This window comes from Panulirus ornatus, chromosome 59 (assembly GCF_036320965.1).
Source record: "Panulirus ornatus isolate Po-2019 chromosome 59, ASM3632096v1, whole genome shotgun sequence".
In the NCBI taxonomy this organism is placed as follows: domain Eukaryota; kingdom Metazoa; phylum Arthropoda; class Malacostraca; order Decapoda; family Palinuridae; genus Panulirus; species Panulirus ornatus.
The window spans coordinates 3766105-3790221 of NC_092282.1; the positions used below are offsets into that span (position 1 = coordinate 3766105).

At 45.7% G+C, this 24117-nt stretch overlaps 1 protein-coding gene and 1 non-coding gene across 2 annotated transcripts; both read right to left on the minus strand.

Annotated features, from left to right (window-relative positions):
- Positions 1 to 11069: 11069 nt before the first annotated feature.
- On the minus strand, positions 11070 to 19510 carry LOC139767272 (U-scoloptoxin(01)-Cw1a-like). Its single transcript, XM_071696456.1, has 2 exons — positions 18764 to 19510; positions 11070 to 11478 (listed from the first exon to the last, which is right to left on the minus strand). Exons 1-2 carry the CDS (start codon positions 18977 to 18979, stop codon positions 11314 to 11316), a joined length of 381 nt encoding a protein of 126 aa, XP_071552557.1. The 5' UTR covers positions 18980 to 19510; the 3' UTR covers positions 11070 to 11313.
- On the minus strand, positions 13843 to 13924 carry TRNAL-AAG (transfer RNA leucine (anticodon AAG)). The gene has a single exon. It is a non-coding gene; the product is annotated as a tRNA-Leu (tRNA).
- Positions 19511 to 24117: the final 4607 nt, after the last annotated feature.

The window sequence follows — 24117 nt, forward strand, 5'->3', positions numbered from 1 at the left end:
TATATACCATAAGCATAAATAAACGAGAGAGAACAGGTCACTAATAGTCTCACAAGATATGCATGTTGTTCCCATTGGACTGCTGGTTTGGAGTATTGCCCAAGTGTTATGTTTACCGGGTACAGAGTCTCAGGCATTGCCCGCCTTTCTCCTCCTTCGTATTGCTCACTGCCGGGTATCGCCCCATGTATCTTCGTGATCCCCCGTGCATCGTACCCCTCGAGGCATTGGCCACCTATTTCCAGTCCCATTATAGCCACAGGTGCTTCCTGTCATATTCCACCCGTCTCCTCTTTATCAGCATCGTTTCACACAGCTCAGTCATTTAACTCATCTTTCAGCGTTTAAGCAACGGCTCACATAACACTACTTGGTGGTGTAAACAACGACACAAGGATCTCTAGTTGAGAAGAATCGCCCATCATTGGCATCTAAGTGGCTAAGACCCAACCACAACAGAGGAAGGCCATTTCAACCCCATCTGGAGAGCCTCGTAAGCACACGATTGAAAGCTTTATTAACAGAGGGAATAACTTTCTTTTTTCGCCACTTTTTTTTTTTTTCAGACCTACTCCTCTCACAATGTCCATTCGCTGATCCCTGAGCCTTGTTAACTGAGTGGACGGTTACTCATTGTCATTCAAGGAGCAACTTGAACGTAAAGTAACCTTACGAGTTTTAGAGACGGGACGAACTTTAGGAACCTTGGCATCTGATGGAGTCATGGTACTCAAGAAGGTAAACACAACCTCTGGAGGTCAGCCGAGAACTTTCTTAAAAAAACAAAACAAAAAAAAAAGTGCTGAATAAATAAGTCGATGAATAATAAAATATTGCCGGAGGAGGAGTCGAGTCGGGGCTTAGTTATACCGACGTCTGGGAGGAAGACCCAGTGACACACACACACACACACACACACACACACACACACACACACACGCACACACGCACGCACGCACACACACCAGACGAATATGAATTAGTAGTTTCGAACAACATCTGCCTGCTGAGTTCAAGTAACCGAGGGAACACAGGTCATTCAGGGAGACCATATCATCTAGGAATCCTGCTAACCAGAATATGGAGGCTGTCAGCACACCACGACCTGGACATATAATCACGCTTCTAACAGATGAGCAATATATGGGCCCAGTAGTACATCCAAACGCTCCCCATGTTATCGAACACAAGGCTACAGTCAGATCAAACGTGCATAAAAAGAGCGTGTGGACTGAAGACTACGCTCTCCGTCACCACCACACCACCAGCTTCAGTATACATCGCCCTCCGCCATACATGCACAGTGTGCCCGTAAATAAGTGCTCAATGGGCTACGCAAATACATTTTATGGGTCATAATCTTGCGGACGGCCGGTGGATGAGGGTGAAGGGCGCTCCGGGCCTCGGCCCACAGAGCGTGATGCTGAATATACCTTAAAGGGCCTTTGATGGACGGCTGGACTTTCAGATGAGCGTCTGGCTGAGTGAATAGATTAAGCTAGCGAGCTCCCCTTTCAACGGTAATAAAGTGGGTAGCTGCCTTTCACTGAAGAAAAAAGTGGAAAACGAGGATCTCTCTTTTACCGAATAAAGAGGGAAAATGGGAAGCAATTTCAACGAAGAAAAGGGGAAATGGAAAGAGCCCTTTTCAGTGAAAAAAAAAGGAAAAGCTTCCTTTCTACAAAGGAACCGAGGGATGTGAGGAAAAGTAAAACAAAGAGGATTAAAAACAGACTAGAGTAGTAAAATAAGAGAAGACTCCTTCCCCTTTCTTTCTGTCATCTATTTAGTCTTCTTGCAGACTGTTGATGCCTCTGGGGGTATGGTCCTCATCACAAACACTACAACAGTTTGGTCAATGATGGGAAAGAAAATAATACATAAAATGAAAAATGGAAAATATCCTGCTGAAATCTTAAGGGAGACGTCACTGTGTACACTCAAGACGTAAATACACTAGAAGTGATTGATATAAATACTTCCACTTCCTCTGTGGATGAAAAAAAGAAAGGGAAGGGTGGAAGCACCAGAACTGCAAGCCTTTCAACGTTCAGGTCGTGACGAATTCCCCAGCAACATGCAACTCGACCGTATTAGGCAAGGTGCTTGTCTGCTCTCAGGTGGTAACCCAGGGCCGCCTGCGTAAAAGGGACGCCCATATGGACCGTATCCTTAAGTAGATGCCTTACACTGATTTGCATATAGGATTTTACTGGCTGTATAAAACAGGCCAGGGAATCCACTTACTGCTTAAAAACGCTCATGTACGACTGAGGTTGCTGAAAAAAGGATGTGATCGGTTCAAGTTTTTAAGAGGTGTATAAATCATGATTCTAAAAAGCCTTCAAAACCTCCGTCTTTCCCCGTTCCATAAGGACACTCCTCCATTGTTAACAGGGTGTATGAAGCGGCCGTTACCTCCAGACACGCACGACTTGTAAATGTCCGTCTCGCTCCCTCCCCACTCATGCTGGATTCATGCGTGGAAGCAGCGTAACGCAGTAAAGGAGTACGTGCTCTAGAATGCCCCGTGTCCGACCCTCCATTCCTGCCCTTATCAAACGTCAGGTAGGATCAGACACCGTGCCATCCAGCGGCAGTAATGGAGAAAGAGATCCTATCCCCCACCCTCCCTAACATCATCATGTCACTTGCTGCACCCACTCTGCCCTGCCTCTGGACTTGGGGTCCTACAAGAAACACAATGACGGGATGGGGGTCGTGCGCCCCAGCCATTACCACAGCCCTCAATTAAATGGGCAGTTGGGCAAGCTCAGAGAGAGAGAGGAGAGGAGAGGAGAGGAGAGGAGAGGGAGGAGAGGAGAGGGGAGAGAGAGAGAGAGAGGTCCTCGACAGCGTGTGTCTGGGGGAGGGGTCCTGAGGGTGTTGCATCATAACCCATTCGGTGGAGCTTCTTTTGGTCGCAGGCCTTGTAGGGTCACCTTACATAAGGGGACGACACGGCTGAGCCAGCCTAGCTAGTGCTGTGGTTGATTTACTTTAATATTAGGGTTCGGGTTGTCCTGCTTACCTCGGTACTAGGGCTGATGGAACCAATTAACCTGTGTAGCAGGAATAATGACATAATACTCTCTAACTACAATGGATGAGTGGGCTCATTTTCCTTATGGTAGGATTGATGGGCTCGGCTACCCATATATTCATCCTATTATGGTGATCAAGTATTACAAAAAAGAAAGAGAAAAACTCTTTGTAGGTGGTCAACACTGCAACTTTTTTTTTTTTTTTTTACGTGTAATGTAAACATTAAGGTAAACTTCGATTAGATGAAATCAAAATGTGCTTCGCTGAGCGACGCCGTAGAGAGACAGCAGCTTGCTGTCCGGCCCGCGCCTCAGTCCAGCAATGCCTTCCCTGAGTGTCATACTGTAGGAAGGAGAAGTGAGGGACTTCACGCCTCTGAGGGCCGCCCCCCCTCACACGACAGTGCCGACGACCGCGCTAGGGTCTTCACTGAGGTCATACGGTGTTGACTCATGACTTGTGCTGGACTACAAGTTAGATCGTCTACCGTTCCTTTTTAGTTGAGGAAATATCTCTGTCTGGTGAAATATATGACTAAATAACCCCTCTGGCTGTGTACATAATTGTCACCATCATCATAGCCTTTCTGAGAGCCATTTCATTCATAAGAAATATCAGAAAAGTGTGATAATATTTTGGTTTCTTTCGTTAGAAAAAATATATAAATAATTCACGGCCCAAAAGTTAAAATAATAGCGAAAGAATTTGCATTTTACAACATATAAGAGTTTAACAGATTCTTAAGAGAGCATAATGAAGACTAATGGAAAGAACAATTAAATTTGCATATCCACATAACCAGCATGTTAAAACTCAGAGCAAATTTATTTGCATTCTACAGGACATACGAACTTCAATGATTCAAAAGAAAGCAAAGGAAAACCTGATTTTTTTCTTCATAAGAGGCTTTCATTAGGCAAGACTCCAAAGCTCATGACAGCTTGTTGAGGTCGAGAGGATTACAGTCGTTTACCGTCAACACTGAGGACGTACAAACGTTCTTGGCCACGTCATAAGATAAAGCCCGAGAGACACAACAACCACCTCGACCATATATACTTTATATCAAGCGAATGACGGGAAGAAATAATCGGCCGCCGTCGCAATATTTCCTCGTCCGACAGGCGTAAATCAGGGGGAAGTCAAGGGGTGGGCAGGACATGCAGACAAACACTGGCCTTTGTTGAGGTCTCGTCCATCAGCCTAGATGTACACACTGTCGTACTTCTTACTTTCACTTGAAGGCAAGGAGGACGAATGTTCCTTTGTGTGTGTATGTAGGTATGTGTGTGTCTGTGTGTGCCTGTGTGTGTTTAAGATATAAAGGACAGATTGAAGATTTTTCTTTTTTTTTTTGAAGTTGGATTTAACTTGTATATACACACTACTGTATATCCCATACAATACTGAAGTGTGTTGTATTTTGTTGCCATCTATCATCCCTACAGTCTGTCTCGTGTACAATCTGTCTCTCTCTGGCAACAAGAACTCACAATCATCCACAAACACTCTGGTAACGTACCTACAAACACCCTGGTCTCTTAATGATAATAATAATAATAATAATAATAATAAAACCCTCACTCACCTACCTTGTCTATCTCTCACGAAATTATTTTTCCTCTCTGTCGTCTCACCTTCAGCCTGTCTGTCACACACCGTCCCCGTAACCCTTGTGCCCGTCGTGCGAGCGTCGCTTTACTGTCGCAAATATTCACGTTCGTCCTTGTGAGTCCCGGGTGACTTCTTCACCTCGCACGTCCATTTTCATGTCTTCATGTCTTACTTCACATAACACTGTGTAGTCTGCTCATCTTTCCATACGTCATACTTTACCAGTTTCAGCCTGCATGAACTGGGTTGATATCCTATTGGAAGATTTTGATGAATTGCCCCAATCTAGTCTGCTTCTTCCCTGCGCCAGTAACATCGTCAGGCCACCATCCATCAAGGCTTTCAGAGCATCTCCGACTCTTCCTTATACGTCTTCACTGTCGTTCGAGCATTCGTCTTAAACACCCGTAATCTTTCGTAACTCCCTGTTCTTATCTCATCTTGTCATCTTCATGCTAAAATGAAAAAAAAAAAGGTCCTCTGTTTCAAACAGGTGAACTCTGTTTCTGTCTTCATTTATTAACAACTTCCTTCTTTTGTTCCCTTCACCAGAAAGTCTCAAAACCCTGCCTAGCTTATGACTCGGCTTAGCGTCACCTGCAGACAACAGTTGAGGTCACGTCCCGTCCGTGGCACCACAGTCATACCCTAAAAGACAATCGCTAATCCGATCTCACCCGCGTCTTGCTCCACCCCTAGACTCATCGATAAACAGCGGTGACGGTGCACAGCCCTGACACGTTCTTGTGACTGCATTTGACCACTGAACACACTAGCGTCCTCCCTCACACCAACATTACCTACGTGCATACACGACTTCTTAACATTCGACAGTCTTCACTGCTCAGATAAAAAAGAAGAAAATTTTAAAAGACAATTTCAGCTCAAATGATGACAGGCTTTCTCCAAATCCATAAAAGTATATACATTTTCCTTATCTTTTTTTAATAATTTTCCATACGAATTACTTAAAGGTAAAAAGAAAGAAAATAGTTGATGCACCCTTGTCTTTCCCGCTACTCACCTACATACGGACCTGAGTAACACTTTCGCCTCACGATTCAGTCCCAACTGACCAATGCTAATACATCTTCTCCCTTTCGTTTGTGTTGACTCACTTTACTATTGTCCGACGGGACAATAACTGCCTTCATCCTGCCTGCCATGCCGTCCACGAACACTGTTCCCAGCCACCAATAAACCTTCCCCACATTGACCGAGGAACCTTCTCGTGTCGACTCTCTCAAAGGCTCCATTACCGCCCAACGCACACCTCCTGATCCAACCATCATCACATACGTTACGGTTCTTCTTGCACCCAGCCTCAGCCATGTCCTCTACTTTCCCTCACCTCCTGGTTGTGGTCGTCCTCACCTCGAGAGCCTCCTCACGTTATCAATAAGCACCAGGAATCTTACTCATAGTCTCATCTCTTACATAAGACTCCCTCCTCTCTTCTCTCCCACTTTACACCTTTCACCTAGACCCCTTGCCACGCCCTCCTTCACACACACACACACACTTCTTTTATGCATTTGTTTACTTTTCTCCACATTTTTGTTGCCATTCTCCCAGACATATTTATATTTCCTCTCTTTCTTCTTTTAATCCCATTTACCAATTTCTTTTGTATTCCCCACGTTGTATTTTCCATTCCCTGCCTTCAGTTCCTCGATGTTTTCTCAGAACACTAGGCTGCAATTTCCTAATTCATTTTCTCGTTACCATAAATCTTATTTGCTTAGCTTACCATACTTCCATCTTCCCGTTCTCTTTCCACACGCACCCCCACCTGCCTGTGCTCATTCACCATTCTGGCGCCTCCATCACTCTTGACCTTCATACACGTAAATAAACTGTCACCAGAGAGAGAGAGAGAGAGAGAGAGAGAGAGAGAGAGAGAGAGAGAGAGAGAGAGAGAGAGAGAGAGAGATGAAACATCATTTCAGAGTAAAAGAAAGAAACTTACTCAAACGACGCGGGTTTCAGTGCTGAAAAAATTGTGCGCTCCATTGTTCACACCCGCGCGTACGTACGTATGGTCGTTCTCGCAAGCGCCCCCATTATAGACCTCCTATTGTATGAATTGTGTACGTGAGGTTGTCATACTTTGTTTGCTGAGGAGGGACTTATCAGAGTGTACGGGGGAAGGGGTCCCGGAATGTGTGGGTGGAGGAAGGGTGTGGACTGTCGAGGAAAAGGGCGACCACACTGTGTATGAGGGAGGACACCACTCTGTATGAGAGTGTCCGGTATACGTGGAAGGCAGGATGCCTGACTATGTAGAAGAGATGGTACCAAACTGCACGGTGTAATCAAAACATGGTTCAGAACACGTGAGTCTTGTCTTCTCAGGGTGGATGGAAAATGCTTATTCTGGGGCCACAGTGAGTCCGAAACAGCTTCACGAGAGGCTCCAAGTAACTCGAAAGCTGTTTCTTCTACCGTCAATCTGTTCAGTGGAGAGACCACTAGACTATGTAGGCCTAGGGTTCAAGACTGTGTGTGAGGTTGTTGTGGTACGTACGTATGCTAAGTGGATGTAATTTCTATAAAAAACCAAAAGATGTTCAGCCAGAATCTATATCATATACTACAAGTATAAAGATGGTGCCAAACTAAGCTAGACAGAGAGGCATTTAGTTGTGGCCTTAAATACAAAAACAACTGGATGCAACAGAGGTCAAAAGAGCAACCTTTCCTCGAAGAGTTTACTCCTTGATTACACAATGAAAACCGTAGGTGACTGAGTCTACGAGCGCCACTAACACAAATGGCTATAGGAACGTATAATATCGATATTTAACATCGTAATTCAACCCTGTCCCTAAACTGATAAAAAAAAAAATTACTGTATAATTCATTCTTATGTATTTCTTAGTACAATAACCCCTCAAATTATTCAGCAAGATGTACCAAACATTTTCGTTATTTCTTGCTGTTTATAATATCATTACTGTTAAGTCTTCATCTCAGGATTTACCCGAGGTACACGAAACTCACCCCTGACTCATGAAACACGCAATGAAAAGAGAAATTTTACTATGATAGCAGAGTGCTATTCTGGGGCCACCACTGTTTGTTACCATGCGAAACTAAATACTGTGGGAACCTAGTGTGATGAAAGTAAACGACGTAACTGTGTGTAAAAGGTAAACGGAGAAAACAATTGGATATATTTAAGCTAGATTTTGTTTATGAGCTGATAATTCTACGTTGTAGACAGCGTAATACTCTTAGCTCTCACTGGAGGTATGTAGTTATGACCTAAATAATGTTTTCGGTTTTTCAAAACAATGTAGAATAAGTCAACACAACATAAGGTTATATCACAGGTGTGTAACTGCAGGAAGTTTGGTACTTGTTGGTTCTTATGGAGAGAGAGAGAGAGAGAGAGAGAGAGAGAGAGAGAGAGAGAGAGAGAGAGAGAGAGAGAGAGAGAGAGAGAGAGAGAGAGAGAGAGATACTATACAGGGCTTCCCTCGCCACAGCACCAAGACATGTATAGAAGGCTGAACTAAGACACAACGTTACTGCCTACGTTCACATTCAGCTGACCACATGATATCATAGGAGGGATAGGCCGTCTGGAGACCTGGACACATGTCACCTTCAGGTCTTGGCGAATCTTCGACCAGAATTCACAAGCTAACAGCTGTTCAGCCTATCCCAGCGAAGACCACAGTTTTCCTGGACACACACAGCTGTTCCACTGAATGGTGTCGCCTCCGCACTTTATCATTAGCTCTGACTGTGAACAACAACCTGGCCCATTGTTCCATTAGTTTACTTGCCTCCGTAGCACGGGTCTGTTGTTCCACTGGTACAATGATATGCATGGCCCAACTTTACTGCAGACACAACTTTACTGCAGATTGTCATGGTTCTCTCTTAAGCTGACTTGCTTCCTATGACCTATACACAGAAAGATTTTTTCTTAAACTGTCAGTCATCACGAATATAGCAATCTATTATAGTTGTCGTATCAATTAATCTACCGTATGTATACATACTTAATATATCATGCTCTGGCTAGAGATCATATACAAGCATCAATTCCCTAACAAACACCGACACCCTAGCCCACAGTCTACGGATGCTACACATCTTGTATACAGTAAGTATATGAGACACCATTGTATTCCATTTATATACATAAGATAGATAGATAAGCAAACAGATAGATTGATAGTAGTTAGCGTTCCTGATCGTGACGTATTCGACCCCCCCCCCCCGGAGTCCGCATGTGTTCGAATCCTGGTTGTGGCAGTCGGTCCACAGTCAATCCAGCTGTTCATCCATCCCTACGAGTTGGTTGATAAAATGGACGCCTAGCTCAGGGCAGGGTATATCGTGCGTTAATGACATGGCCTTGATTAGGGCCTCAGTTGTCCTTGCCCTCTCAGCTAACATAAAAAATCATTTACACAAATATATAGTGATGAAAATTGAACATCTGTCAGGGATACTGACTTCTACATCAAGTTTGAGTCAGTAAATAAGGGAAGTTGTTGGATGGACTATGAAGAGAAAAATAAGACTTTTCCTCAGTAGAAAAGTTACTTTGAGAATATCCTGTGGTACACTGTTACTGTCTGCAATGCTTTCTGTCACCATACGATTTTTGTTCGTTTGTCTTCTAGCCTATTTTTTGAAGATTTTCTCGACTTCAAACTAAACCAGTTACGAAAGATTGAGTGGGAAAGGTAATCGCAATGTGTGGAATCTGAATTTAACGTGCCAATAACACAGCTAATGATTATCTTTCTATGCAATGCATTTCCTCTCTGTTGGAGCTCCACAATTATTTGTTCTTTTGTCAAGTTAACTGACCGTGAAAGAAGTTTTTGGTTCCCCTTTCTTGTAAATGAAACTCCTGGTGTTATTCGATTGTACAAGAAACAGTCTGGCGTCATATAATTGTGAATGTAACTTTCTGCGTGAAAAAAAAAATACAATTGTGAATAAAACTTTCAATGTCATATAATAAATGAAAAAACATTTCAAATCACAAAAAATCTCAGGATATATCTTCTTGACTGATGACCTGACGTCTCTGGATTGACGGAGGGTTTAGCCCTGGACGTGGGAACTCCTTGTCATGCAGTCAAAACCCAGTCTGTCTTCCCATGGTCACCGCAGAAGCCATTCCCTGTAATGGTATTACGGTGGAAATTACCTGATGAACACCCGAAGTGTTTACTGTTCTCCTGGAGCCGTCTGCAGCCTTGTGACCGTCCCTTCACTCCACCATAAGCCGCCAGGATTACTGTATTCACCCAGGGATTACAAAACTTTTGAAACTTTTATTCTAAAATGATCGTAGAAAGAGTGTGTGTGTGTGTGTGTGTGTGTGTGTGTGTGTGTGTGTGTGTGTGTGTGTGTGTGTGTGTGCATAATTACCTAACTGCACTGTACGGGGAGGGAGTTTTACACTCGTGGGGGCCCCTCCTTCTGCCGTGCTGTGAGCCGGGAGTGTGACTGACTTGCCTTCCCTTGTGTCGACCTTACTGTGGCGCTAGGGTGGCCCTCCACACTCCCCTGGGCACTCAAGGGCATGCGAACTACTCCATTGTTCTCTCTCATTCTCCTTCGTGAATCACCCGCGTTTTGGTGTCAAGCAGCGAGGAATGTGTGCACAGGTCACGGGGGGGTTTAACTGATGGCCCGATATCATGCCAGACAGGAGTATTTATTCGCAAATACAGACATTATTTACACAGTATGATAGAACAGAACATGGTAATCCACCACGATATCATAGCAACTATAACAAACATCTATGCTAAACAATATGTATATTCTTTTTCCACACTTTTTTTTTCTTTTTCTTCATTCTCAGTCATTTCTGCCACTTAGCTGGCGTTTGGCCGAGGACCTGTGATTTGACTCACAGGCCTGACTCTGTACAACTTGTGGACGGCACAAAGAAAAACAACAACAACAACCCAAGCGTTACCACAACCACCATAAAAGCAACATGACGTGAAGCCTTTGGCATCATATGCAGACAACATACCGACGGTTAAGGAGAATCCTGTATCGGAGGAGGGGAGCTTCCTCAACAAGGGGGAGGGAATATAAATCATCATCGTTCCTTCTGCATTCTGTCTTGGAATCACTGATCACACGCTGGAGTCTCCATTTGTGCGAGCCGACGCTAATGCTCTCTGTCAGATAAAACTTGAATCCATGATGTATACAATGACTGGCGGCTCTCGTGTGTGTCCTGTATCACATGGCTCGAGAGGTCTTTGCTGCTTCGTCTTAGTATCAACGGAATCCTGCACAGGCTATCGATGTGGCTATGACGTAATGAAAAATGACACACAGTTATCTAAACTGAGCCGGAACTGCGGTGTGGTACCATCGATCAAGCTGCATATAGACACATCCTCCTCGTCTCGTAAACCCAGGGTTATGAATTCATCTCACTGAATCCATAACTTGGCCAGAACCCGACCAATACCTCAAAAACCATCTTCATGTAACAGAAACACATAAAAAAACACGTTTAAAAAAGGCTTAGAAAGTTAAGGTTGTTTTGCAGAGCAGCTCCAACGTTCAATATTGAACCACATCTTTATTTGCAGAAAAGAATCCTTAATATCTATAATGATACAAATGTTATGCTAAGGTCCTCGAAGCAGCATCCTAGAACTGCTCGTCGACGCGGCCGAAGAGGGCGTTCCTGCTGTCGTAGAGTGAGGGGGCTTCTTCGCAGGGGAAGGCGTACGCCGGGTGGTTGCAGGTGAGGGTCTCCTGGTCGAAGATGGTCTGGTTGCCGCACACGAAGGAGAAGTGGGCGGTCTCGATGATCTGGAGGGAGGGAGAGGAAAAGATATAGGAAGGGAATAGGTACAGTGGGGAGCGTGTAGGGTCCCGCGAAGGAATGGGTTGATGTAGGTCTGATGCATGACGATGGCTTGTGTGGTCTACCAGAGAAATGTGAAGAAGAGGGGCGGGATGGATGAAGATGTGTCATGTTGCGATGGAAGGATGAAGGGAGGTTAAGAACACTCATAAACTGGTAGACAGAGGGAGGGGAAACGTGCAGCTTCCACGATGTGAAGTTCCGTAAAGGAGACATTCTGGATGATCTGAGCAGGGCGGGATTAAATTAGATGATGACAGAGAAACGTGGTAGAGCTCCAGGCCTGCTTGTTCTATGGCAGAGGAAGGGACGACCATATATGCCTGCCACTCTTCATCAAAGTGAAAATCATCAGACTCGATAAAGTGGGCGGCCTGTATGATCAGGAAGAACAAAAGAGGAGACAGGAACGTTGTGGAACATCATGAGCGGCACCTAAACACACGTATCATATCATCATAAAAGTTTATAAGAATTATTCTGGATTAAAAAAAAAAAAAATAACCTGCTATAAAGTGTTGGAAAAAGTTTCACTTTCAAGAAAACATGTTCTTAAAAAGCGCTACGAAATCATACTACTCGAGAGTCAACCGCAAATCTACTGTTAATCGTTTATCACCAGAGGAAAAATAATCATTATTAAGAAAACAGAAAACTAATTGGAAAATGTATTCAGGACAGCTTAGCATTAAAAAAAAAAACAAGAAAATCAAAACCAATGATGTTAATAGTAAACAAAAAAAGGAGCTGCGAGAGTCTGGACCAAGATCATATGCTGCTGCTACAATCAACGTGTACCTTGCAGGAGCGGAACAAGTGATCACGTAGTCTTCACGTAGGACCGACTATCAGGATGTCAGTGTAAGTGTTTCAGGGGGGTAATTAGGCAGAGTCATTTGTATAATGACATCTGGCTTTACTATGGGTTAACATCGTCAAGGACATACGTCAAGCAGCAGGGAAGACATGTCGTGACTAGTGAGAAATAGGTACCAATTCCTGACCTTGGTATAGATGGGTGTTGGTGTTCCAAACTGCTTCTGTATTCTGCTTCGACTGGAAAACGTAATACTCTCTTAACTACAGTATATAAGTCTAACTTCAGTACACAGTCGTAAGCCATAAAAGAGAACTTTCCTTACGAGTCGTGACTATATCTGCCTATAAATGTAATTCCTCATGACCCGTGTCGCTGATTACGTTCCTTCACTCACGTGTAATATAAAACAAAAAATTGAAGATTCACCCTACCACGGACACTCCTTCCCCGGCACCTAAAGGATACGCCTTGAACCTTGTGAAGGATGACGGTGATTAGCTTTCCCCTCGTTCCATGTAATGAGCAGTACATCACGCCACGATATGCAAATGAACTCACTCTCCTTGGCCCTCCAAATCTCTCCCTCACTTCTAACGTCTGAATCATGCAAAATCATTTAGTCTCTGTTCCGTTCCTTCTGCTTAGTTAGGTATTTTGTGCCGTTCCACACCCTATAGTTAAACTCCCACACCCTGCAATCAGCGTCCTGTTCCACGGCCTGAAGCCTTGTCTTCCATAACCTGTCATTAGCCTTCTCAACTACACCCTGTCATTAGCCTCCTGTTCCACACCTCATCAGTTCCCTCTACCACACTCTTTCATTAGCCTCCTGTTCCATACCCTGCAGTCACTCCTCAATTTCTCTTTTTAACCCCTTACTTACCTCTTCCAGTATGTCATTACCCTTTTCATCTCCCCTCTATTTCCCACACTCATCTTCACTCTCAGAAACTTCATCCCGTCTGCCGATCCCAACTCAGTGCTGACCGACAACAAGAAACAGATGTTGAAACATAATCAACACCTGCTCACCCGAATGAGAGCCAGCAGAATGATGGATGAGGGAGGGTTAAAGGAAAGGCAGATGGAGAACACGATTAAAAAAAAAATAAAAAGTTGGATGATACAATGAATAAAAAAGAAAAGAGAGAGAGAAGAGGAAGACGAAAAATTGGAAACATGAAGCAGGTCGTACCATCCTTGAGGACATTTGGTTACCATAACATCTGTTGGGAGAACCTGTGTATCCCACGAGAGAAGAGGCCCCGTTGTTCACCAATGAATATCCGAATATTCATCACATGGCGACTCGTGATTACTATTCCAGTGTTACGGGCCCGATAGTGGAGGATGAAAAGCTAGGGTGACAGTGAGTCGCCTGTTACCCTGTCCTGGAAATCAAACTGAGGTTAAAAAAACCTGGTGGGTCGCATTGCTGACCTCTCCACTTGCACGGGCGCGCGTTAGAAGTAAGCACCCTTTAAAACTCTGGCAGCGGTGGGATTCGAACCCACGCCTCCGAAGAGACTGGTGCCTTAAACCAGCGCCTTAGACCGCTCGGCCACGCTACCATATGTCGCACATATGGTAATGGATTGTGATGATATGTCTCTGTTAGGAGAACCCTAGGTATGGCTATCATCATATTGGAATATGTGGTTCATATATATATATATATATATATATATATATATATATATATATATACATATATGAACGTCCAGACTGTACATATCCAGATATACTGATACACACAAGACAAAATACTATTCCGCTCCAAAAGAACCACGAGAGGAAGACGATCCCCAAAGGTCATGTTTCTTTTCTCACAGAGGTTTATAACACCTGTGGCCTCCCTTGACCCCAAACTTCCCCTACCCCTCCCCTTGACACACACACACACACACACAGGTCGCCATCCACTTGCCCTCAGGCTTTTGTCATGAGTGCGTCGTTTACCTGAGAAGTGATAGGATGTTCCAGAAGATCCCTCGTATGTGGGAAACGTAAGGCGTGGTTCAGAAGTGAGGAGGAGGAGGAGGAGGAGGAGAAAAAAAGAAAAGGAAGAAGAAAAATAAGAAAATTAAGAAGAAAAAAAGGAGAAACAGAGACATAAAGAGAAGAATGACGAGTTAAAGGAAAACGGGAATAAAGAAGAAAATTCGGAAGGAGTAGGAAAGGAAGGAGGAGGAGATGGTGGTGGAGAGGTTAGAGGTCACGCGAGAGCCTTGAAGACCCACATGTAGCTCCGTGAGAGCGAGGGTCGTGTCACAGGTAGCGTGAGGCGGGTCAAGGGCGGTAACACCCAAGCTATAAAACCACGTCGCTACAGACCCTCGCTACGAACGCCACGGACCCTCGCAACGGACCCTCATTACGAACCCTCGCTACCATAGTCTGGCATCGGTTTCCAGATGGTAACGGCTTCTACCACAGCTGGAACCACCTGCAACCACAAGTACAGTCCTGGAACACACCACTACTTACAAGAGTCAACCATACATCCTTCTGCATCTGCAGGCCCTGCAACGCCCTTCCGTTTCCATTCTCCCCTCCCTCACAATCCTTCCTCTCATAAATTGTAGGTTCCTAATCCCCCTGTTCCTCGTTCCGAGCCTTCTGCTGTGCCGCCTACCTGAGAACCACACCTGGATACACCTCCACAATTGTCCCCTTCCCCCATTGTCTTGCCTCCTCAGTGGGTGACCTACTGTCGCAGTGGGGTGCCTTCTCACCACAGTGGGTGACCTACACAGTGGGTGACCTCCTGTACAGTGGGTGCGACCTCTTGCACCGCCGTGTGAATCTTTCCCACACGGGCTGGTGGGGGCCACCGAGCGTCTTCACCGTTCAACAGCCGTCCTTGACTGTTGTCGCTGTTATATCACCCGTTACCTGTGACATGGCCTTGGCCCCTGGAGGTGTTAGGGAGGAGGTCAACGGGGTTGTTAGAAGCAGGAGGGAAGGGAGAGGATGTAGATGACAGGGAAGAGTGTGGGTTGGGTGGGTGGGGGGTGATTGATGATGAGTTACACGTACAGGACAGTACGGGAGATGCAGAGAAAAGGAGGGAAAAGGGAGAGTTTATGGAGAGGTAAGCACGCCTACAATACTAAGGAGGAAAGGACGATTAGTCTGTCTATCCTTCCGTAGTACATCGTCACTGGAGAAACGGATAACTATCTGTTCCCAGTTGTGGTACAAAGTGAACAATGGAAAATCGCAAGTGAAGGTCGCCAGCCGTTATGGATGACAGGCTATATAATCTACAGGAAATGCTAACTCATTAAGAGCAAAAGTGATTTTCACATGATCAAAAGTACACAGCAAAAGTACTACTGGCAAGATGGTTACCTGGCGTGGTGAGCGAAAGCATACCATCTACAAAGTCAATAACATTCCATAGTAACCTGGTAAAGAGTCCCTTCAGATCCAGAGCTAAAGATAATTTCTGTAGTAAAGATTCCTCATCATTTTCATATGAAAGTAGTGACATCTTATCAGATGGAAGCGGAAGGCGGATGAACAAATTCCTATAGTCCTCTACTAGTTCCAAGATATCTACAACCTCCTCACTGCCTTCATGTACCGCTCAGGTCAGCTATAATTTTGATCCAAAAAGCTTTTCTTTTTCATCTAGGAAATCTAGTATCACCTACTAGGTCCCTGAAGAGGTCCCAATACTCACATTAAGAGACAGGGTGACCAGCTACATGAGTGCAGTTAATTAACTTCATCCGAAACAATATTACGATTTGGGTTCTCGATCCGACGACAAAGTATACGAACCTGTGGTGTCTGATCGTACACCACCAGCGACGGCGGGTCGTGATGCAGACATCACACTCGACCTTATGTGCCAATACCCGAGCCTTACGACCTCTCGACGCGCCTCCCAGCCACTCACCTGCAGTGCTTGTGAACCGACAGGTTTAGTCAAGCCTCCACACACACACTCCTGAGGATACGGTGACTCAGCTCACCGGCTATCCTCTCATTTGTACATTGTCTGTACTTGCGCCGCTCGACTAACACCCCCTACTGCAGTAGCTGTGACCGAGACTCTTGACCCTGCCTTTCCTACTACCACTCAGACTGGCCACGAATGACCATCTCAGTGAATTTCAGAAAATGGTAACTTCTCTGTTATTGTTACAGAGCGTCATCCATTACTGTCACAGACTCAGGTCCCTCTGTGTGGCCCCAGGCTTCAGCTTACAGGAAAAGATGGATGAGTAAGCAGTAAGGTTTCCCACACCACAGATTGACCAAAGGGCCTCACGGCGCAGGTATGATGTAAAATGAGTTGCTAAGATCAGCTGGACCTGAAGTTTTAACTCGTGGAAATGGAAAGCTGATCAGGTAGGTCATTTGGAGCGCAAACTGAGGGAGGAAAAGAATAACGGAAAAGGCACATCATCAAAGATACAAAGCGACCAACAAGAATGGCAAGATAGTCGGAAGACGATGTTGACATCCTCTGGACAGACACAGCAACCAGCGGCAGTAATTGCTTAACTTGTCTTCTCTTGTCAAGACCAGAGGCTTCCACACACACACACACACACACACACACACCCAACCATTCATTCACATTGGCCTCCTCCCTTCGTCCTCTATGATGAAACGCGACTTCTTCGTCTGCACGATTAATGCCATCCGTTTGGTGAGGAGAGGAGGATGTGGAGGAGGTAGTGGAGCGACTGATAGTAGCACGTGAGGTGAGGGGTGTTCGGTTCACCAGCCTGCGGTAATGAGAGGTAATTACGGGGGTAACTTGTCAACCCCGAGACCTGCCCCCTCGCCACTCTAACGCTCGGGGTTAACGCAGTCCTGGGGCAGCCATGTAAAAGAAATGGGTTTAATTGGTTGAAGGTGAAACTCTGGTAACCCATCGTTGTCTGGGGCGGGCATGCCGGGTAGTAGGAGCAGCGTTCTGGTGGTGCGAAGCAGCTGTACCGATAATGTTTCATCGAGGATCGTGCTGGTGTTGTCAGTCCCTCTTCTCCTCAAGTTCTCCCCCGGACCATGTCATACCGTCACCCTCAATATCTATGCATTACTTGGAACGTCAGCGTCCCGTAACATGTTGTCTGTTAGTCTTTCTTTGTCAAACTACGATACAATATGCAGGGAGGACACTGAAATTCCTCGTAGCATTTGTCGTTACTCCTCTTCTTTTACTTGATATGATGGTAGTCCACGTGTGGCTGTTGCGTGGGCGTTGGAGAAATAAGTCAGATGGAAAGGGAGGATAGAAACAGGAAGCGAGGGTGATGTTTGGAGGATATACAGATGGACAGGAACAGGGCCTCTTTCCCAGGTCCTCTCCCCTAAAGGGAGAGGACCTGGAAAAGAGGTCCAAGAATGACCTTTTGGAGGAATAGAAGATTGGGTCACCCTGAGCCTAGTTAAGAGCACAAACGAGGAAGGGAGAATCCATCTGGAGGGAATAGAAAAAGGAGACAGAAAATGGAAAAAGTAAGAGAAACACCAGGCATAGTATCCCTCAAAAAGAAAAAAGATGATGTAATGAGAGTTGGGGGAGGCATCATTAACATCCACATTGGACTGTTGTCCGCTGGGACACGACTCCGTGATCAATCATCCCAGGCCCTATCTCCACTCCTCCGTCTGCTGAGGTGGGATTTCCACACAGTCAAGGCCCTGATTCCTCTGTACTCTCAAGTCTCGATTAATCTACCCACGTGAAAGTAAACAGACCGTCATTAATTCAAATTCCTGCTCAGGTATGCGTCCATGTGTTACTCAACATCGGGAATTTCGAGACATTTCAACACGAATGGTTCAGCGGGAATCACCAGCAGCGTTATCATGTATTAAACGCCAGACAACGCCCTCCACTTACTCTGGCAATTTCGTCCTATTAAGTTGTCTCGCATGCCAGAATCACTTATGTTGCCTAGTGCCCCAAAATCAATTAAGTCACGTCTCACATGGGAACAACTCCACTCTCCGACTCCCGTAACCAAATCCAATTTACAGCAACGTTAACTTGAAGAATTCATTTGTTACATTGCTCAGGTGGGGTAATAGTTTTAGAACTATGTCTTAAACACCTGAAGAACGTGTTCAAGAATGATTAGATCGGTGATTCATAACTCGACGCTGATGGCCTTAAATGACCCTGGCAGCCGGTGGGCCTACAGACCAAAATAGCCAGCCAACCAACCTTCATATTTGGCTACATACTGAGGGTGATAACGCTACGAGAGACGCATCCTCCCACGGTGAGTCATGGCATCATTCTCAGGGCTGTAAACCCCGCAAGGGACAGACAGATCATACGTCGTACACAGAAGGTATGTAAACTTACAGACGGCAGACGTCTCTCTCTCTCTCTCTCTCTCTCTCTCTCTCTCTCTCTCTCTCTCTCTCTCTCTACTAACCTGGCCCAGGTCGTCAGGGATGGGAAGACAGATGTGGAAGACTCTGCAGGCGTTGTCCACGTCGGCGTAGTAACCGTAAGGGCGGCCCTCACACGTGAAGCTCTCCACCACCTGACCCGTGATGTACTCGTAGCCGGAGCTGAAGACGTAGGGCATCCTGGCGTATACGACGCCGGCGAGGCAGACGAGGGTGATGGCCAGCAGGGAGGTATTCATGGTGATGAGGGTAGAGGTATGGACAGCTGAAATAAAAAGTGTTGCTAACAGCGTACTACGGAGATGTGTTTGTGTGCGTGTGACGGTGGTGGCGTCGTGGAGCTAAAGAGGGTGTGAGGAGAGAAATGAGTGTATGTGAGGGAATACAGGTGGACGCCGGGGGAGAGTGTGAGTGAGAGGTCGTTGGGATATTCGCAGTGCGTCGGTGGCTGCAGGGAAATGGAAAAGAAAGGGAAAAAATCGTTAAAACTGTGGAGGAACAAGGGTCGCTCATTCTCCACTCTCTCCGGTGCAATAACACAATAAAAACCGAAAAAACAATAACTGTTGTTTGGTTCTCAGGTAATCATACGAGCGTGTGACACCAACACTCACCTTAACACACAGTCTCTCTCTCTCCCATAACCCACCGCAATCTCTCCTACTCCACCACCAACACCTCTTCAACCTTAACCTTTGTATTCTGGGATCTATCTGTGGCACTCAGCTCCTCCCGCTCATCTTCTCCGCCACGCCCAGCACTCCCACGGGCCCTCCTTCCCATCAGTTCCTCCCACCATATAACCCATCCAAGACTTGGGTTTTGCGCAAGAGGAAGACATCGCCATCAGGAGGGGAGGGGAATGTGTCGTCGCTCCTCGCATGAGAGACACCACGCAGGGTCAGGCACAGGGGTCACACACACAAACACAGAGGAAGTAGCGACGGCAAGAGAACAGTAGGGGGATATGGAGGAAAAAGCAGCAGCAACGACAGACGCTGAAGAGGAACACGGGTGAGGATGGAAAATGTAATACGGAGGGGGGCTGGTTGATATGAGTAATGGAAGAGGTGGTGCTGGAGGAGTTATAGAGAGGATAAAACAGGAGAGAGAGAGAGAGAGAGAGAGAGAGAGAGAGAGAGAGAGAGAGAGAGAGAGAGAGAGAGAGAGAGAGAGAGAGAGAGAGAGAGAGATGAGAGATGAGAGGAGAGGAGCAAGAAAGAGGGGAGAAGAGATAGAGGAAAGAACCTAAGCAACACATCATACAGACGAATCCTTGTGATCCAGCACATAGACACCCGAAAAGCTTTTGTACCCAGAAATCCGCACATATTAGTACGTATGCATTCTCTAGTTACGAGGATCCATACAGTCATACCCGGCATGTTTCGCACTGCTCTCGATGCTTGGAAAATCGTCCATTCCTTTGATTCAGATTGAGATTAAAGCTGTTGTAAGGCGTAAGATTGGAAGTGGACGTCATACTGAATACCGAATGATTGGATCATACTGAAATGCTTTAGTGTGCATCTGTTCACCTTGAAGATGCATCTGTTCCTTCTGAAGGCGAACCTGCTCACCTTAAAAGTGCATATGTTCCACGTCCTATCCTGACTGATTTGTAGCTTTTCTTTCCTTACAAAATGTAGAATTCCTCAAAAACTGTTGTTACCATTAATCGAAGCAGAAGCTCACAACTTCAGGACATTGGCATGGAGTCATAACGATTTTCAGTAAAACATTTGAAGGAAACGTTCATGTCCTCGGCACCTTCTCATATCCGGCACTGTGTTGGTCTGACAGATGCCAGATCGTAAAGCTTCCGACACCAACAGGAATCCTTCTCTCTTGATGACACATGATCCTAGTAAATATTCTCATGGCCCTGTGCTGCAAGACACTAGTGACGCACTGTGATCTCTGCAGTGACGTGCGATGACGTGTGCAGTGACGTACGGAAGGTGACGTCTGCCCATGGGTCGCGGATCGCCCACCAAAATAGCATCAACACGTGAGGTCACAAGCACAGTGCCACAAGTCCGTCGCTGCAGGCGAGACCCTCCCGACACTCACGTCTACGACACTATCCTTAGAGAACGGCTGGGGAAGAGGGGGAGGGGAGGGAGGAGGAAGAGGAGGACAAGGGCCGGAGACCAGGGACAAGGGGGGCGGCAGGGTAAGTGAAGCAGCCCTGAGAGGTCACCTTGCTGCTCCTTGACGTAGGGGAGGGAGAGCACCTTACCTGCAGAGCCGAAGACACGAGTGTGATGAGAAGGCAGAGGCACCGCCCTTCTTATATAGTCGGCTGGCACTCATCTCCGTCGGTACTGACGAAAAGGAAAGTAATCCACGGCGCCCCGCCCCGCCCCGGCCCCCGCTCCCAGTCGTTTTCCAAGTCCCCCCCCCCCCCATTCCTCGAGCTGGCGCTAGGTCAGAGGTCACGCTCAGCCAGGGTCACACCTGCAATGGTACGGTGCCTTCCTCCACACACACACGTCTCTCACACGCCTCCTGTAACGACCCGTGTGGGACCCTCGAGGTATCACGCCTCGTGCCATCCTCTCGTACCACGCTGTATACCTTCACCGTGGCACCTCACATGTGGTACAGCGCCTCGTTTCATGCCCTTACCCCCAGTACCCTTTTCCACGTCTGAGCCTTATCTGTGATTCCTTCAGACACCACACTAAGCCATAGGTACCTACGACCTCTGCTATTCCTCCCCTTCTGGTATCATTTCTCGAGCCTGTGTTATGACACCACGCTGCTTCGTATCCTCGAGTACCCGACATCTGACCATCCTCTTGAAGCATCGCACATATAAACTACCTATGCGATCCCTCGTCCCTGCGCCATGGCTAACGCTGTCCCCTCATTCCTCAATGTACCACGCCCACCCCACCTTACTCGAAGTATCACACCTTCCACCCTCCCTAAGGTGCTACGCCTCTCACACCTTACCATCCCCATGATAACACACTATGATATCTATTGCATTGGAAAGGAGCTTCCTGACTAAGCCAGGTTACCCATTTTATCGACCAACCCCTAGGGGAGGATGAACAGCTGGAGTGACTGTGGCCTGACAGCCGCAACCAGGATTCGAACCTATGCACTCGACTACTCCCTAAACTGCAGACATTTGTTTAGGGATACATCTCACTCACAGGCCATCCACCAGACAAGGAAGCTCAAGGTTCTGGATGAATCTGAGATGAGATGTGTATGTAAACGGCATACATATACAGCATTCATCTACAAGTGCAAGTTATCTTTTTAACACACACACACACACACACACACACACACATGCATCCAGCAAAAGACATGAATGCAATACCACGGGTCAGCACATGAACGAGAAGCTCCGCAACAGTAATGTACCGTCTAGAAAACCTATGTTCTGCAATACCTCACATGTTTACCTGATGTACCTCAAAAAAATCACTCATGCAATTCAGAACCAACAAGTTCGTTCCTTCCCTTACATTCCATGGGTCTGAGGTGTTAAAGAGGAAACACAAGAGAGGCTCACAAGAGGAGCAACGAGTTCCATACCTGTGTAGAAGGATAAGTTTTACGTCCACCTCGTGAGGGAAATGACAAACTTGGGCGATCACGTCATTAGCTACCAGAAACAGGAGTATGGTGGAGAGAAGAGTGCTCTCTCTCTCTCTCTCTCTCTCTCTCTCTCTCTCTCTCTCTCTCTCTCTCTCTCTCTCTCTCTCTCTCTCTCTCAACTATCTCATACCATATACGACCTGCCTTCAGAAAGGAAAGCATGAAAAAGACCAGTGTAAAGAGTTATGGGTCAACATCAGCGCGAGTTTACTTAAGGTAAACTTATAGATTACTGTGTAAGCGGAAGGAAGCCTCACAGGCTGGGCATCGTCTGCTGGTGAGAGGCTGTTTCTTGGGATAGTGTGTCCACTGCTATAAGTCAACATTGTCTGCTGTAATGTCATCAACTGGTAGGTTATCACCGTCCGCTGGGAGAATGTCAGTCTGCTCGGTTAGCACTGTCTGCTGGGATAACGCCAGTCTGCTAGGTTAGCGTCAAATCCTACGTTCGAACCGCCTGCTGAGATAGCATCAATAGCTGACTCGGGGCTGTCTCCTCAGACAGCATCAACTGCTGGGTTAGAAGTGTCTGCTGAGGTAGCATCAACTGGTAGGAGTATCGTCACCCCGCAGAGGAGGTAAAAACATAAAGAGCAAAACCTGCCTTGGGCATCAGACGCCAAAAATGTCCTGCAATCTCTTTCCCGAATCTCAAACGTTGCTTTACTGTGTGACTGAAATATGTCTGCCTCACGCTTACGCAGTGTTGGAAAAAAGTGTGTAAAACGTGCGTTAGAATAATCGGCCAGCACAAGAATATTACCAAATGGTCAAAGATCCTTCAAGTGATACTTTACGTTATCATACAGACAGAAGAGAAAGACTACACAACACTGACGAATTCACACTACCAGAATCTCGTGAGCCAAATGAAACGAAACATGAAATTCCTTTTAGATCTGTGGGTGTAGGTAAGATCTTAATTTCATATACTTTGAAAAATGTAAGAAGCTTTTAACTCCACGTAAATCTACGTATAAACATATATATATATATATATATATATATATATATATATATATATATATATATATATATATATATATATATATATATATTATTAGAAAAAAAATTCTTCGTTCTCCTTCACTTTCATGATTAGCTGTACACTTTACGTAAGGTCAAATGTTAAACTTGAGCCAGTCATTGTGTAAATTGGCTGAAACAATGCTATAGGTTGGGAGGAGTGTGACTCTGAGGGTCATTAGGGTGGAACTCTTACCTTCTGTTGCCGAGTTCACATGCCTTGTGGGTTATCGTGCCCTCACCAGGGTGGGAAGGAGCGAGTGTGGAGAAGTTGGTGTGTGCAAAGGGTTGATGGATCTTGTATATGTGTGTGTTACTATTTACCTAGACAGGCACCTACAGAAGGTGTATAGTCTAACAACAACCTAACAGAGGAAAGGGTAGACAAAACGGAGACAAACAATATACATATATAAGCTGTGTAGGTATGTATATTTGCGTGTGTGGACGTATGTATATACATGTGTATGGGGGGGGGGCCATTTCTTTCGTCTGTTTCCTTGCGCTACCTCGCAAACGCGGGAGACAGCGACAAAGTATAATATAATAATATATATATATATATATATATATATATATATATATATATATATATATATATATATATATATATATATATATATATATGACTTTACTACAGATCAGGATACTTGGTAATAACACAATTTGCCAAAAATGACCCGGGAATCAGCCAAGTCATCACTTGTGTACTCATCATTCGTGTAGATAT